The sequence below is a fragment of the Uloborus diversus genome, chromosome 7, assembly GCF_026930045.1.
Source record: "Uloborus diversus isolate 005 chromosome 7, Udiv.v.3.1, whole genome shotgun sequence".
Lineage (NCBI taxonomy): Eukaryota > Metazoa > Arthropoda > Arachnida > Araneae > Uloboridae > Uloborus > Uloborus diversus.
Window position 1 is genome coordinate 93,560,635 of NC_072737.1, and position 19,060 is coordinate 93,579,694.

At 34.2% G+C, this 19,060-nt stretch overlaps 1 protein-coding gene across 1 annotated transcript in view; it reads right to left on the minus strand.

Moving 5' to 3' along the window:
• LOC129227012 (aquaporin-10-like) overlaps positions 1 to 6,678 on the minus strand; it is a 95,412-nt gene extending 88,734 nt beyond the window's left edge. The window contains exon 1 of the mRNA XM_054861641.1: positions 6,533 to 6,678. Within this exon, the coding sequence (XP_054717616.1) occupies positions 6,533 to 6,631 (99 nt within the window). The 5' untranslated portion in view covers positions 6,632 to 6,678. The remainder of the gene's footprint in view (positions 1 to 6,532) is intronic.
• Positions 6,679 to 19,060: the final 12,382 nt, after the last annotated feature.

Below are 19,060 nucleotides of genomic sequence, written 5' to 3' on the forward strand. Positions count from 1 at the left end.
TTTTTGTAGCATCTCAATAGTTCTTAAAGCTAATAGCTGAAGAATAAAATATGCTTTTTATAACTTACAATTTTTCTCAATTATTGCGTAGGTTTGTAGAGTTAAAAAAAATATATATTCTCAGAAAAAAAGAAAAAAAAAAGCAAATTAATTAAAATATATATATATAAACAAATAAAACAAAATATAAAATTTTTTCGGGCAACTTATCCATAGGATGTTGTTTGAAAATTTTAATCTTTAAAATTAAAACTAGCTGGATAGGTATTTTATCAAAAATGTTTGATTTGGTGGAGGCGATTTCCTTACTCTTTTCATAAACCACTGAAATTCGACACCCGTGTTTTATGGTCATCGACCTCCATCCTCAAGAGTGATCTAGACATCCGACAATGCTGCTTCGCATACTAATTCGATGCTTGAATTAATCACCCTTATGTAACAAGAGAGAAAAAACAAAAGGGTCAAACTATCTGGAGCAGTGAGTGGAAATGCGTACTAAAAAAATACTGACTGGATCCTATATAATTTTCATTATTTCTATTTGTATCTCAAGAAAAATTTTTAGAACAATTATATTCGTTTTTTAAAAAGATTGCAGAAAAAAATCAAAACACCAAAGAAAAAATGAGTGATGATGAATTGATTACATTTGATCGACCAAGTAGCTCAACAAAAAAGTACGAGACTTTTGCCTCAAATTGATTAAAACGAAGACAGAAAAAATATCTCTCGTCAACATGTTGCTTTTTTCAGAGCTTAATGCCGGACATGGAAAACAGATTTTATGAAATTTTATGTAAAGAAAGTTAAATGGCTAGAAGTCCATATGTTTAGATATACATTTTACAGACATTTTCACCATTTTACAAATGATCCAGACATTTTCCCGCATCATTTGCTAATGATGTCTACAAGCCAAATTTATATTCTGACAAAAAAAATTTACGATGGTGAAAGGTTAATATTTTAGATTCTTTGCTTTTACTTAAATGTTTTTTTCGTTGCAATGAATGCAGTTATGCTACGTGTTTACATGTTGACAGGACTACGTTTGGAGTTTTCATAAAACTGAATATCCTGGTCTCACTACAAAACTAATTAGGATTTTTATGGCTTCGACTGTCAAATCAGCTAGCTCCGCATATCGTCAAAAAAAAGTTTTTTTTTTTCCTTAACTTAGTTATAATTTCAAGCTACATTAGTAGGGAAAAAATAACGATTACCGTGTTGCCTACAAATAGTTGTATTAAAACCCTCTAACTACACAACGTGCTCTACACCTAGCAGTTACCCATCATAGTGTTTTCCGATTTACAGTCTAAGCCATCTATTTACTCGCATACTAGTTTTGTCTTTCGATGCCTTTATCCGGTAATAAGTACCTAAATTTATATCACAATTTATGTAATTTAACGAGTATTCTTCTGAATAAGGTAGGAAAATGTTTATCTCTTTGCGAATTAAAAAAAAAAAAAAACGAACAAAATTAATAAAAGAAAGAGAGAACTGTACATTAATTGCAGACACCTGTTTTGAAATGTCAAGAAACCTTTATTTAAACATCACGATATGAGCTTCGGAATGAAAATTGCCCGAGCTAACTTCAAGTGATTTTTTTCTCGAAGTTCACAACTTCGTACGTTCATAAAGAGGTTCCGTGTAAATTCGAAACACGTGGCAGCAATAGTTTTTCTGTCACTTGCCTTGCTGTAGCTTGGTATTTCTTACAATTTTGTTTTATTCACTTTTACTCCCCCCCCCCCTTTTTTTTAAGCAATTAAGGTTGTTGATTGGTTTCACTTTGCCTTGGTTTTTTTTCGCTTTGTAATTCGGTTGATAGTAAAAGTTACATAAGCCTGAAAAATTACCAGTGCCTGAAAAATTATTCAAACATCGCATCACTAATAACAGATGTTGCTCTCTGCTTTTTCTTTTTCGCATGTAAAAATACAACGCTTGCATTCATTTATTCTTTCTTTTTTTTTTCCTGCTTTATTTATTTATTTGGTAATTTCTTTTTAACTGGATATTCTTTGTGCTTTTTATTTTATATACATTGTTGTAATGCTGTTTAACTTTTAACGCTTGGATACGTTGATTATGAATGATTCTTCGTTTAGTGATACTCAAATTAAGAGTTTCTAATTCCAGATATTTTTTCATGAATTCATTTAGAATTAGAATATGCTTTTCATTTCGTCCGTTTTAAAATAGGTTTTTATCTTTTAATGTTACAGTTTCATAACTTTTTTTTATCTGTTAATATTACAATTGCGCCCCCGCTTGCCGCAGAACTTGGTTTTAGCTCATTGCTTCACGAATGGCGTAATTCTTAAAATATTACGATTTATTAGTGTTCATTTTGCATAATATTTAGTATGAATAAAATGTTGAAAAATGGCCTGAAATTTATGCGATAATGTAATTTTCATATTCACGAAGTAATTAGCTATGGATCAAAGAAATTCTGCATCTGCAAATTATAGAGCATAGAAATCGATCAATAAAATTAAAAACAATTTTTCGAAACATACCTCCCAATGCCCAGAACTTGAATTTTTATTAGATACAAACTCAGATTTAAAATTTTTACCTATTCTTTTACTTCAATATATAGTCTAGAAGAAAATTTAATTTTCTCAACACTAAAACGTCCCTCCTCCAAAAGAAAAACATCCGAAAAATAAAATAGTTCATTTTCTATAGCATTAATTTATTACATCTGATCCAGAAAATATTTTTTTCCCCTCAAAACTAAAAATCCCACTTCCGTTAAGCCCCTAAGCCACTCCTTTCAAAAGAAAATAATCCAGAAAATAAATAATTAAGCGGGTTATTTGGCGCCTGATATGTAGAGGAGGAAATAAGATGACCCTCTCTTTTCTAAAGGCAAAGCCACTACCCACATCACACGCGTCTAATTTCCACAAAAGCGGAAAGATTACATAAGACAGGTTTGCAACATGTGAGCTAAATCATTTTTTTCCCTCTTTAGCCCGGAAACTAAAAATCCATATACCCAATATTATGATGCAAGATGAAGAGTTCTTGCAGAGGTAGATAAATATCATTTCATACAGTCAAGAATAAAATTTCATTTCTTAAAAACTAACCCCCCCCCCTCCCCCAAACTTAAGGAAAAAAAATCTGAAAAATAAATGAACGGCATAATTTAGCGTTTGATACGAAGAGAAAAAAAAAAAGAAAACCCTTTCTTCGCAAGGCAAAGCCATCGCCCGCATCAACACACATCAAATTCAAACGAAAAAAAAAAGGATTACATAAGACAGGTCTTCAGTCTGAGGTTTGTACGCTTGGAGCTCCACCATCTTTTCCTCTCTTCCGCGCGGAAAAAAAAAAGCATCAATCCTACCCGATCCTATGACGAAAGATGAAAGAGGTCTTGCAGAAGTAGTTATTGAGAATTAATATCGTCCCTTTAAAATTTATTTCATTTCATTACAGTCCAAAATAAAATTTCATTTTATCGAAACTAAAAAGCACCCTCCCCAAACCTAAAAGAAAGAATTCAGAAAATAATTAAACAAGTGGCTTAGTTTGACTTCCGATACGTAGAGAAAAAAAAAGAAAACCGTTTCTTCACAAGGCAAAGCCACCGCCCGCATCAAAACACAAATTCAAACAAAAAGAAAAAGGATTACATAAGGCAGGTTTGCACGCTTTGAACTCCACCATCTTTTTCTCTCTTCCGCCCGAAAAAAAAGGCATCAATCCTACCCGACCCTGTGACGCAAGATGAAAGAGTTCTTGCAGAAGCAGTTACTGAGAATTAATTTCGTCCCTTTAAAATTTATTTCATTCAGTCCAAAATAAAATTTCGTTTTATCGAAACTAAAAAGCACCCTCCCCAACCCTAAAACAAAGAATTCAGAAAATAATTAAACAAGTGGCTTAGTTTGACTTCCGATACGTAGAGAGAAAAAAAGGTAACCTTTTCTTCGCAAGGCAAAAAAAGCCACACGTCTCATTTCCACAAAAACGGGAAGATTACGTAAGACAGGTTTGCACGTTTTCAGCTCCCCACCATCATTTTCTCTCTTCAGTCCAGAAACCAAACGCCAATCCTACCCCGACCCTATGATGCAAGATGAAGGAGTTCTTACAGAAGCAGTTACTTCAAGATCAATATCGTCCCTTTTGAGTTCATTTCCCACACATGAGGAAAACTTCCAAACTAATGATATCCACACCAACGCACTGCAACCGAAACAACCACTTGCGTGACAAAAAAATCAATACCCGCGACTTATTCGCAAGAGCCGATCGAGTCCCCAAGCTTCCATTCATTTATTTAAAGGGGCGAAGCCATGAAATGTTCTAATCCTTCCCCAATTGCTGACGAAAAGTAATTTGTCGAAGAAAGTGTATTATCGTATGAATTCTCATTTTTGTAGACTATCATCTAATAAAAGATATTTTGATATTCTCAACAAAAAAAAAAAAAGAAGAGAAAAAAAGTATTTAAAAAATTTTTTGATTACGGAGGGTTTTTTTTTCCAGTAAATCTATCTAAAAAAAACAGTCCTTTCTGTCGTTCTTTCAGGGGTTGGTTGGGAAACGATTTTGCAGTTCCGTAATTCAGAATTTAACAATAACAATAAAGTTACAATGTTTTAAAACTAAGCAAGCAGGATATCGATGGTCTGGAGCATAAACGAGTTAAATCCCCGGATTGTCAATAACTAGTTTTATTTATTTATTTTTCTCAACTTGGTTGTTTCAAGCTAATCAGTAGAAAAATCCAGTAACTCCAATTGTTGTCTACAAATAGAAATATTTATTAAAACCTCTAACTACACAACGTGCTATAAACCTTACGTATATTTATTGCCTCCTAAAGAATTATTTATCATGGAGTCGACTGGTTTACAATTTAAGTTGTCGATATTCTATGCAGAAATTTTCAAAAGCTTCTACAATACACATGCGTGTATAAATAAAAATGTCAAATCTAAATTGAATTTAAGCTCTCAAGGTCATTCAGCTCTTACTGCTCAAAATCGCATGCCTGCCCCATATCATCTAGAGATTAGATTTGAAAAATCCCGCGGGAGAAATTCGATGTTCTTTTTCTCTGCAATACATTAAGGAATATCTTAGAAGCAACCTATCAACAACTAAAATGGGCGAATAACTCGAAGCACATAATGTTCGAATTCTATCGTATATTTACGACATTTCTTTGCTACATCAAAAAACGTTTCCATTTATAAAAGGTTTGATTGTCTTCACGATAGCTTGATTTATCATTTTATCCAGACATTGCAAAATGTACTAAAATATGATTTGACAAATTTTTTAGCTTCAACTTCGTTGCGTTAAAGAGTATTTTTTGCTATGATTCATATACGTTTCAATTATTTGATAGTTTCCTATTCGTTTAACTTTGACGAACTGAAAAGTGGTTCACTAAAAGTTTCCTATTCAATTTTCATTGTAAATTTGGGCCTCATTGCGTAACTATGATGTCGTTTAGCTAAAACTTGCGTCTTTCCAATATACCAAAGTGTTCCCAAAGTTTTTCGATTCGCGATACCCTCTGAAGAATCAGAATTTTCTCATGGCACCCTTGCATCCTTCCTAGTCTATACCTATTATATATATTTGGTATGCCGTGGATACTTATCACTTATGAATACAATAAAACATTCGTCGAAATAATAGACAAATTTGCACTTAAAAGTCCGAACACAATTATTTATGTGAAAAAGTGGAATAAAGTTTCATAAAATTACTTACATTGGGGCAAATTCCACTTTTCAACTTTATTTGGAAGTTAATTTAGCCGAAAAACTAGACTAACGAATCTGAATAAAATTTATTTCGAAATCGATGTCGAATAGCTGCGAAAACAATTTATTTTTATGTCAAAGGAAAATCCCTCCTGCCTCTCTCGCATTCGTATTTAAACGTGAAAAACAAATAAAATACAAGTTTATTTAGAATCTCATACATTAGAAACATGAACTAACGTCAATTAATGTTTTCAGCCTACTGCTTCGCATAATAAGTTAAATTGAAAAACATGGACATTTACCAGAGTAATACCTTTAAATATATACTGCGACTCAACATTTACGGTAACTTCATTCTTTTAATGAATTATAGACTAGATGCTTCCGCAAAACATAAAATCGTTATACGTTTTCTAAAACAAAGTTAACTCAAGTTTTCATAATACCGGCACTAATTATTTCAACTTAATCAGGTGACATTTTACGAAAGAAAAACAATAAAATACCGTTACGACAAACTTTAAAGAACCCCAAATTTCGATTACTGTAATGGGAATTTCGTTGTAACAGGATTCAAGTACTTTAATGACAATTAAAACGGGACTGAAGATTTAATTCATATTTCGTTGTATTGGTATTCGTTGTGATGAGATTTTACTGTAGATATTTCACTCAAACCATTAAAACCAAAATTGTCGGACGCTATTTGTATTCATGCAACATTTATCAGCTGTCAGCAAAGGAAGGGAAAAGAGAGAAAAAAGAACACTCACGATGAGGATGAAGGTTCCCAGGAACTCCGCTAAGAATTCGCGGACGATTTGGTTTCGAATCCGGAGCTTCTTGAGGAAGGCAAAGGGCACGTCTCCCATCCTTTTCTCTTGGACCGGCGTTGAATGCTCGAAAGAGAACGATGCTGTTTTTCGGAGTTCCCACCGGGGAGAGCCGGGTTGCCTGATGCTTGGCGCGGATCGCCTTGCTCGAAGCACGCCAACATCCGAGTTTTGTCATAGTCAAGACTTTTCAGTGAACTCTCGTTACAACGAATACCAATACATCAAAATTTTCGTTTCAACGAACTAAATTTTCAATCTCAATGTAATTGCTGTTACGTTGTTTGAATTCCGTTACAACGAAATTTCCGTTACAGCGAACAAAATTTGTGGTCCCATGAAGTTCGTTGTAACGGGATTTCACTGAATTTTTAACCCTCAACAGGTAAGGTGATATTTTTATTACACATGTGGTGATGCGATGGTTTATTTACCCCCAACATTAGATTTCTAGGGTGCTACACAAAATTTAGGAAACTAAAGTAAGGAATTTCCAACGATTTTCAGTTCAACACCGAAAAAAACGTTTCTCATTTATACGTATTTTACATTTGTACGTCATTTTCATAAAGACCCGAATTATTCCTATTTCTTTCAATGCAAAGAAGACCGGTTATACCTCGTTTTCTGCTCCCTATAATGTGAAAATTTTCTGTTTGTCTATCTTTCTTGGTTTTTATTGAAGAGGGGGGGGGGGGGATTCTCTCAGGGTATGGAAAGTCAAATCGGGGGTCAATTAATGTCTTGAGTATAAAACTATTGTGGACTAATTTATATCAGTAACACCAAAAGCTAAGAACCTTACAGCTTTTATATTTGCCTAAATCTTTGATAGTAGGGTTGAATACGCAAAGATTTAATTGATTTGACAATGTTCCTATTATACGTCGTTTTCACTTATACGTCGTTTCAAGTCAGTCCGATGAGAAAGACGTTATATAGTAAAAGCTGTATATAACAGTACGGTCTGCAACAATAAACCTGTCTATAACGTAACGATATTTTCATTGGTCCCAACAAAATATCAGCTCAAATAATCGAACTGTCTATAACGATAACCTGTCTATAACACTATTTTTTTAGGCCCCAACAGTATTGTTGTAGGCAGGTTTCACTGTACTATAAGTACAACTGAAACAGTACCATAAGTGACGCATAAAAAAAGCCATCTGTCGCCGGCTGCGTACTACAACCAAAGGCCTATTTTTGCTACAACTACGTTACTGCAAAATTTGAAAAGAATAGAATACTTTTGTTGAAAATTTTTTCTCGTAAGAAGACCTAAATACTTCTAATTAAATAAAATTTAGAAAAGATAGTTTAATAACATTTAAACCAAGTATTCACATTTTTTAAAAAAATTCTGAAAAAACATTACTTGGTTGAATTTTTTTAGAAGCAGTATGAAAAAAACCGAATCGTAGTTACCTACTTTTGTAGCTTTCATCCCCACGATATGCAAACATACAAAAACTTTGAAAGCAAAAATCCAAATCTTCTGGGGTGTAGGTAGTGATGCGCCGGATCGTTAAAAAAAGTAGATCCGCGGATACGGATCTCAAAATTTTTTTATCCAATTCAGCTATTCAAGTGTAAAATTTGTTACGGAAGGTATTCCCGTCAGAATAATGAGTTTCTTCAAAAAAAATGTCACCTACGGCGAAAATACAATAAAGACTATGATTTACTCTTTAAAGAAATCTCCGTTAAAATTGAGGAATTGGGGGAGTGTTGGAAGGAACGGGTCAGCGCTGCATTAATGCTTAGATAGAATGTGAAAAATTATTTCTAGCTTGCTCGGTAGATGTAGAATACAGGAACAAGAGTGTAAAGCTGCTACCGGATAGGCTAGAAATTATGTTTTGCATTTTATTTCAGCATAAATGCAACGCTGACCCATTCCACCCAACTTACTCCGACCGACGAAATAACAGAGCCCGGAACACCTTTAGAAACAGTAAATAGAGAATTTAGTCCCACTTTTTTTGAAGGATTCCGAGAAAAACCAAAATGAAGAATAACAGAAACCCCAAATCAATAACAAAAACTAATATTAAATTAAAAATTAAAAAAAAAAAACATGTCCTAGAGGGCCATCCTCATATTAAGATGAATTTCACAGCTCAGGACACACATTGTTAACAAATATGAATTGACAGCAGATAAAAAATTTTAATCAATGCGCTTTTCCCCCTTATCTTCCAGCTATGAGCTATGAGACCGCTACCAATCACGCGTATGAAGGCTTAGAATTACATTTAAAATTTACTTAACAAGATTATAGTTCCTACTAATTGTAAACTTGGAAGTTTCAAATAAATATCAAACGCAGAAAACTTCGTTCTGCCAATATTTTTAACGTACGGGTAAGTTTTTACTACCATAATTGTGAAAACGTTAAGTCGGTTTTAATTAATATCTCCGGTGATTAAAGTTCTACAAAAACGAGGCCAAGCTAAGAACACTTTCGATCAAGTCACCTTTTGAAAAAGGAACTATCAAAATCGGTTCATCAGTTTAGGAGCTACAATGCCACAAATAGACACACAGATACACACTTTTAAAACTTATTACCCCTTCCTTTTTGCAACGTGGGGTACCAATTGGCTTCTGAAATGATACCTTATAATTTAAATAGGGAATAAAACCTAATTTAAACGGAATTTAAGAGTCTTTTATTCAAATAATTAAGAATTTTTTGACAATTGAAGACAACTCCTCCACTTCTCCCCCGAATGGTAACAAGACCTTCTCGGTTTTGGTGGGAGATGTGGAGTGACTTTCCAACGCCATCCTACTAAGAAACCCGGAACAACAGCCAACTTGATTGAAATTTTGACAAAATACAGTAACACCATCAAATTCAACATTTTGTGTACATAATTAAGGTTCATTGCAGTTTGAATCCGTCAAAAAAGTAACGGATACGGATCTTTATTTTCTCTCGGATATCCACGGATACGGATATCCGGGATATCACTAGGTGTAGGTTACCCCATCTCATAAGCTAAAGTTTAAAAAGAATCTTATATTTTTCACAAAAATTAATTCTGTTTACCGATAAACCCAAGGTTTTCGGACAGATAGTCGGGTTTAATTTTGTCGCGTTGATTTATAGAAGGCAAAAGTCGACTAAAACTCATTTCGGTCGAGAATTCATAAAAAGAATGAATGACATTGCCATCCTTTGCTTTAGGAATTGCTTTTTAAAAAGCAATTCCCTTCTGCTAGAAATGCGAAGCAATAGGATTAAAACAGTAATTAATGATATTATTAGCTTCCTTTTCTGATGTGTCGCTTTTAAAATGAATTAGTTTTTGTAAATTTTTATTAACAACGATGAAGTACAGTATTCTTTAAGTTCAATTTTTTTTAAGCTTTTCAGCCAAAGACAAATGGTTTCTTATGATGTTGAAAGCTTTTTCGTGACGGACTGCTGTATTGCAGAAGAGGAAAAGAAATAGTATACTCTTCTATGATTGTATTTAAACAAATACGTCTGAACATTTTCAATCTGAAGTTTATTTCGAGGATATCTCTCTACTGTAAGTTTCTCTATTATTATTATTTTAATTTACGATCTATCAATTTAATCTACAAACTTGATGTGATGATTTTCTAACAAGATGATCGATTGGATGGTCAATGGTGAATTGCAATTAATTTTTAATCGAATCGAAAAAGCTGGAAAAGGATTGAAAACTTTCTCATCAATTTCCCAATCCATATATTTATCTCTCTATCTATACATCATTAATATATATATAGCTGGATTCAATACCACGACCAAACACAATTCAATATTCATGGCAGTGTAGTACGAAGGGCCGGGGGGGGGGGGGGTCAAGTTTACCTCAAATATTCATACACTATTCATTATCATTTTACTCATCCGTTATGATTTCACTATCGTATATTATCATTTTTTAGATGCTATCAATTTTTATTATATTGATAAAAAAAAAAGTTCTTCACAGGACCTGGTTAAAAAGTGCTGAACTTCCCTCGGACGGCAGTTGGGTAAGGTTATCAAAACGAGTTACCTACTCATTCATTTTCAACTTCATAAATATTAAAAATAAAAGTACGAAAACAACACCAAAGACAAAAGTTTTGCGGGAAATAGATCCAAATTTTCCCTTTTGCTAACGTCGAAAAAGACTATCCAAACTAGTGGTTTCAAACTACAATTTCAATTTGTTTCCGCTGCAGAGTCCCAAACCTCCTTTCCTCTTAACATCACTAAAGAAACTCTTAAGTTGTGTTTTAAAACTATAATTTCCAAAAAATTGTTTTCAATGTTACCCTTTAAACCCCATACCATCTGTTTCGTAGCGAAGAGAGCATACAATCAGGTTTTTAAGGCTTCAACTTCGAAAAATTTGAGATAAATGACTATATCAGAGCTTCTATTGTTCCTAACATCACCAAAAATGATCTAAACGTGTTCTACCTGCTTCAGCCTCTGAGGCTAGAAATGAAGGGATGCCACATATAGTAGTCTCCATATATTTTAGTCACATTTACCACATACAATAGTCTCTACGATGAAAGGAAACCTGATTTAAGATTTCATTCATTAAAATTATTTCTTACAGTGTAATCAAAACAGAAATTAATAATATCTTTATTCATAAAGGAACGTAAAATTTATATTTAAAAAAAAGTTTATAAGGAAACACATTTTTAAACCAACATTTACAAAATAATAATAAAAACTAATAATATTTTTCTTGTGGAAAAATGTAACTTAAAAAAAAATCCTTATTAGCAGTATATAGTAGAAGAAATGAATATGAAAACTCAGTACAAAACCAAAAACATAAATATAGATTAATTCTTTAATTTATTTTTCAATCTCAATGACATCTGTGCTTCTTTATTGGAGATCGACGATACTATTCGTATGCAACGGATGACGCTTCCAAGATGTTTTTTCTCTTTTTTTTACAACGTGAACGTATTTCCGGATTTGGAGCTTGTACGAATGCGGCCGAAGCTCTGGTTTTACACCGAAAAATAATTAAAGAACATTGTAAAAAAAAAAAAAAAAAAAAAAAACCTGGAAAAAAAGAAAGGAAAAAATCGTTTTGAAGACTTTCAACATTGGGGGGATACCCCGTGAGACCCCCGACTTGCTCAAATACTCATGCTTTTATGTTTTTTTAACCTACCCCCCCCCCCCCCATCAGGAAGTTAACGGTTAATATAACGCTCTGTTACAATCTAAATCAAAATAATAGCAATTAAATTAAAAACTAATGAAAATAGGGGGAGGGGCAGATTGGTGAAGGAAAACTGGTTATATTTGGATTCACGATGTCATTTTTCACAAGAAGCAGCAAGGACAATGTCAGAAGTATTTTTTATACCTCTCAATGTAATTTGTTTATAATGAAAAATTAAACTTTTTTAGTTTTAAAAATCCTTATTTTTGAGTACAACGCAGAAGACCTAAATATTACATAAGAGCAAGATTTTATTTTTAACTATTCGACTTCCTTAAAAACATCAGTCAACTTGGTTTTTTTTTTTTTTTTTTGAATTTCTTTAACTTAAAAAACGTATAGAAACAAGATTTTTTTAAATAGAGAATTAAAAACTTAAGGCACGAAATGCTTAATTTTTTTTATTTGAATTGCTTTATATGTGGGTCTGTAGGAGCAATTTTTTATCAACTTAAAATTTTAAGTTTCCAAAAAGAGTTTATTTTGATACACTCAAAAGTTCAACAACTTGAATAGGGCAGCTTCGCGTATAGATGTCATCTCGTTTGTCGTCGTTGTAAATCACTAATGACAAGTTCATCTTCTAATGACGACAAATTGAAAGACGTATTTCTTCGGCACCATTTTTTCCACCTGTGGTTGAAGTGTTACCTCCCACTTTAGAATCATTTCCCTTGTTTTGTTTTAAAATTTTCTTATCTTCAATTGGCTTTTTATCCTTTCTTTTATTTTTTTTTTCTTTTGGGTCATCACTTAAAATGTTATTATTATTGTAACGGATTCGGTGCGACTTCCACTTTCTTGAAATGAAGACACAGTTCTTGATAAAAACACAGGAGCTTTATTTACACTATGTACAGGAGAAATCGTTAACAACTGCTAAATTATTCATCAGCAATTAAGCAATTATCACACAACACCGTAAACTCAACGTATACACACGTATTTACTTCCATTTACGAAAACGACACAGCGAAATGCCTCGCAATAAACAGAGCAAATACGCTCTCAGTTCGAAATCTCAATCGAAACTCTACTTTTTATCACGCAGGACGCCTTTATAAACAACGAAGAAGTTTCCACAACATTCTTTCTGCTTCCCGAAATGCGTAGACCGTTATCAAATTTTGTCAATGAAAAGAAAAGGAAATAGGGGATCGTATACTTTAGCGGAATGAAAAGGGGTTGTAAATTCATTACGGGAAACTATTTACAGGTTACGTTACTACAATACATTGCCCCCTTCCCAAGGACTGCACGTCCCGGGCAGTACAATCCCCAGAAAGGGTGCAAACACAAGTCTATCACAAGTTCACGAATACACACATTAAATAATAACCAATAATGCACAGGAGACACAATAATAACAAGAAATATTACTATACATTAATTCAATTCAATTCAATTCAATTCAATTCAATTTATTTCAATCAGGGAAATATATATACATATATATACACACACACACATATATACATACATATATATACACATATATATATATACATATATATACATATATACACACACATATATATATATTTTACAAATATGCATTTCACATATAAAATAAAAAGAAATTACAAACAGAAATATATTTCTCTCAGTCGAATTGAGAATCCCTGATTGAGTAGATGGGAGTAAAGGCTATACAATAGCCTGACTAGCTCCCACCACTCAGAGAAGAGCTTAATTTAGAGCCAGTTTATAACATAATATAAAATTAACAAAAAATAAATGCATAATCATACAAAGAACACATAAACACAACACAAGTAATTCAATTAAAGTACGTCTAATTTTATAACAGAACCGAGGCATACTATTACGAATATGCTGCTTTATCCTAAATTGACTGCAGTAGAATTGAGTATAAAATTTTTTAGCCTATTCTTAAACAAATTTCGATTATTAATGGTTTTTAAACAATTGGGTAAGGTGTTCCACAATCTTGGTCCGTAGGAGTTAATGCCATTAAACAATAGATTTGTTTTTGCGTTTATAGGTATAATATTTTCACGGTTTCTAGTGGGGTAGTTATGAACCAATTCACGGATTGTTACTATTTCTGAATTCAAACCATTTGTTACTAAATCATGCATAAAAATACCAACATTATATTTATAAATTTGTTCCACGGTCTTTAAAAAGCTCCTATTACTGTTACCCACAATATTATCTCTATTAATTATTCTGTGAAATCTTTTTAATAAAATATTTATTCTATTTAGATTATTTTTAGTTGTTTGGCCCCAAGCAAGAACACCATAATTGAGAACTGAATATATCAAAGAAAAATATAAAATAAAAGAACATCAACAGCAAAATTAAAGCAAAAAAATTATCTACAACTTTTATGTTATCAACCATGGTTGTTTACGTAATACTCATGAACTATGGCCATGGTATGGGGCTAACCGATCATAATGTACAACCCTAGGTTTTGCATTAGGTGATTTTTGGATCCTCATTACGACGTCATTTAGTCGGTTAAGGACTTTGTAGGGTCCATCCCAATGCAACTGCAATTTGGGTGACAGACCTTTCCGTCGGATGGGATTCCATAACCAAACCTTGTCGCCTTCGTTGAATTCATGTCCAGTAGACCTTGTGTCGTATCGGGTCTTCATCTTCTCCGCCGCGATGTTGATTCGTTCTCGTGCGAAGTTATGAACGTCTTCCAACGGGCCTGGAGATCCTGGATGTACTCCTCAGGCGATGCAGGCGCATCCGGAGGACGACCACTGACCTGTATACTAGCTGGACTGAGCATCGCAGTTTCCGAGCTGAAGTGATTTGAACGCCATCTTGCTCACCCCCAAGTCAGTGTTGATCGAGCGTTCTGCTACTGTTATCGCTTTGCATTTTTTCTCAAATTCACTTTTAAATCAAGATTTTCTTTTGCCATTGTTATTTTATGTTGATTTTATTAAGTTTTTTGTTGCTTGTTGTTTCATTTCTGGCACAGATTTGTATTTGCTTGTTGCTTTTTCTTATTAAAGTATGCCTACCTGCAGTGCAATAAATTGCAGTTACAAACATTGCAGGCAAAAAACTCCAGGAAAATCTATTCATAGGTGAGTGATATAGAAGAAAATTATAATTTTACACTTTTAATTGCAGTAGCTAGGAGTTTCCAAGCTATTTCATTGATTCACTCTTATTTTTATTTAAATGTGCTCGGGCATTTAAACTTTTTGCAAAAACTTCGGGCAAATTGACTTTTTTGAATAAATTGTAACGATATTTCAAGCAATATCAATTTGTTCAGAATTGCTGATAAACATATTTTATTTTTTATTAATTATATTTAATATAGACAAATTTAGGAGTTCTATGGAAATACATTTTTAGTGTATAAAACATTCTTTATTTAAAATTGGACAGAGGCAAAAATTGTACTGTTAAATTTTTTTTAAATCAAATATTCGGTAAGCGGGCGTATCTCTTACTTATATTTTTAAAAAATAGGAACCTTTTCTTAAATTAAACAATTCTTTTCTAATCCGGCCTTTAGTTAAAAAATAAAAATACTTTAAAAACAAAATAAGACGATGTTTCGGTTTTAAAATGGTGGGGGCGGGGGGGGGATGTCTGAATCGGTATAATATTGCACTGACGAATCTCATCACGGTTTTAACACCCATTTTTCGACAGGTTTCTATTTCATTAAAATTAAAAACTGAATGTTTTTAACGTCTGTTCCAGACGAAACGATGCTAGACTTTATATGATGTTAGTTTTTCAACATGAAACGGTTTTTTCGCTTATATTTAGTGAAATAACTAAATTTAAAGCGCGCAGATCAATACACCAATCATTAGTTTCACTTCGAGTTGGGGGTGAGCATGGCGGATCCCAAGAGCTTCTATTCGCTTCTACTTCTCCGCGCGTCAGAACCTGCGATGTGCGGTCCAGCTAGTATACAGGTCAGTGAGGACGACCGAAGACGAGATCACAAGGTAGCAGTGGCGTAGCTAGACCCGACTTTCGGGGGGGGGGGGGTTACTTCTTATATAATATATATATATATATATATATATGTGTGTGTGTGTATAATCGCTTGGAATTTTTCCCTTTTCTTCTTTTTTTTTTCTTTCTCTTCTCTCTTCTTTTTCTCTTTTTTTTGAGACTAACTTTTCGGGGGGGGGGGTTTTTGTCCCCAAAACCCCCCCCCCTTAGCTACGCCCTTGCAAGGTAGCCGAAGCTCTCGTCCGAAGAGCATCTGAGATGGCGCAAATCCGGTAGTCTCGTGGACAGCACTGCGGTAGGCCAGCAGGAACAAGGGTAGCTTCTTGTCCCAATCCTGTTGATTTCTGGAGACCATAAGCGAGAGATTATTCAGGATTGTGCGGTTGAATCTCTCCACCATGCCGTCCGATTGTGGGTGTAGTGGTGTTGTCCTAGTTTTCTCAATTCCGAAAATTTGACATAGGCCCTTAAACACAGCAGAGATGAAATTCCTCCCTTGATCGGAATGAATCTGCAAAGGTGTTCCATATCTCGAGATCCAGTGTTGGACTAGAGTCTCTGCTACGGTGGTAGCTTCTTGATCTGGAATGGGATACGCTTCGGGCCATTTGGTGAAGTAGTCGATGGAAACAAGAATGTATTTGTTCCCATCAGCAGTTCTTGGTAGAGGACCCAGGATGTCGATCCCAATTCGTTCGAAAGGAGCTCCCACGTTGTACAGATGAAGCTTCCCTCTGCTTCTTTTCTTCGGTCCTTTACGAGCAGCACAGGCGTCACAAGAATAGCACCACTTCTCCACGTCATCCTTCGCCTTGCTCCAGAAGAAGCGCTCCCGAACTTTATTGAGGGTTTTCAAGACACCAAAATGTCCTCCAGTCACACTACTATGTATTTCTTTCAGAACATCTGAAATCCATGATCGGGGAAGTAGTAACTGCCACCTAGATGTTTTGCCGTCATCAGATTCCCATTTTCGGTACAGTACGCCGTTCCGTAAATGGAGTGAGTTCCATAAAGCCCAGTATCTTTTTGTAGCAGGACTGGAGATGGAAACGTCCTGCCAGCTAGGGCGCCGACTGTCACTTTCCATGAACTCCAAAATTGGTTTTATATCGGGGTCTTCAAGTTGATCTTTTCGAACTTGGTCGTCACTCCATGGATCAGGTTCTGATGATGTTGGAGTCACTGTCACCTGATAGGCGGTAGGGCTAGTCGCTCCATACTGTTTCTCGATTCGGGAACAATAGTGGCAGTTCTCAGGACAGGGTCTCCTTGATAAAGCGTCAGCATTACCGTGAGATAACCCTTTTCGATGCTTGATCTCCATGTCATATTCCTGGAGCCGCTGTATCCACCTGGCTATCTGACCTTCCGGATTTTTGAAGTTCAAAAGCCAAGTTAATGAGGCATGATCTGTCCGAAGCAGAAATTTTCGGCCGTAGAGGTCATGATGGAAGTGTTTCACAGCTTTCACTATGGCCAGTAACTCCTTTCTGGTGACGCAGTAATTTCGCTCCGACTTTGATAAGCATTTGCTCCAGTAAGCGATGACTGCATTTACTTCCAAATACGAAAACAACACAGCGAAATGCCTCGCAATAAACAGAGCAAATACGCTCTCAGTTCGAAATCTCAATCGAAACTCTACTTTTTATCACGCAGGACGCCTTTATAAACATCGAAGAAGTTTCCACAACATTCTTTCTGCTTCCCGAAATGCGTAGACCGTTATCAAATTTTATCAATGAAAAGAAAAGGATTGAGGGGGTCGTATACTTTAGCGGAATGAAAAGGGGTTGTATATTCATTACGGGAAACTATTTACAGGTTACGTTACTACAATAATTACTATTTACAGAATTTGTAACATTATTATTATTTTGACAACTGCCTAATTTTCGATGGAGTATTGATGTTGTTCATGGAGAATGAATTCATTTTATTACAGTTTAACGCAATTCTAGTATTATATGAATGGTAATTAAATATTTATCCCCTCAATCCCGTTTTGAAATCGATTTGGTTCACTTTTTTTCTTTTATTCATTTTTTGCCAAGTACTAAATTGCACATAGTGAGCGGTAGGAAAGTGATAACATTAAATAAAATTCAAAAGTAAGTGGCAGGCATGTAAAAAAAGGGTGGATGACCCCTACACTATGTTTTGTATGTTTCACCTGGAATCTATTTAAACGAAAATGCGACAGTTCAATGACCTGCAATATGTGTCATAAGCTATGAATAAATGCGAAATATCAACGAAATAACTGGAGATTTACGAGGAACATTGTGTATATCAATATTTTGCTTATTCAGAAACTACAACTGCTTTCAGTTTTCCAAGCTCAAATATTAATTTCTCATTCACTCACAAACCAATTGATGAAAACATTCATTATTTTTTAAACGCAAATATTAACTTTTTGAAACTGATTCCGTGCAACGAAACTGAAGGTCATCTTCGATGATGTCAACGAAGAGTTCGAGTTTGAAGACTTTCTCCAGGAAATATTTTGAAACTTAAAATCCAAAACCGAAATTTTAGAAAATCTGCAATGACGTGAGACAGAATTGGTATGTTTCCAGGAAATTTTCCAAACTTTAAAAGTCCTAAAAAAAGCTTTTTAACAATCTTTAATGATGTAGGGCCATTTCACGGAAAACGGACATTTTGTCCACAACGTAACGCCTCATATATTTCATTAAAAATACTTTAAAATATCAATGAACAAATTTTTTCTTCTTAAGGAATTACCAACTTATGTGTGATTTCTTACGCAAAAAATTCGTCATTACTCCTTAAAATTATTACTTTTTAATGAAATGTATAAACCGTCACGTGCGGGACAAATGGTTGATTTTTTTCGCGGAATGACCTTGCAAAGAAAGATAGTGGACATTCCTTTTAGAATTTTTCGAAATAGAAGTCCTAAATACAAAATTTTAGGGTATGTTTGCTGACATTATGGGAAGTGTTGGGGCTTGAAGACTCTCTTTCGGAAATTTTTCAAAATCGAAGTTCTAAAAACGCATTTTAAGACTTTCTTGACAATGTTAGGAAGAGGTTGGTTCGATGAAATTTGTACAAATTGAAATCCTAAAGCTGAAATTTTATTTATTTATTTATACAAAAGCTAAATAACTTCAAAGCGCCTTGCCTCCAGAAACACACACACAAGAGAAGGAAATAACACCCAGAGCATCGGCGGGAATCGAACCCAAGTTCAAAATACAGTAGCCCCTCGTTATATCGCTCATTCGGATATATC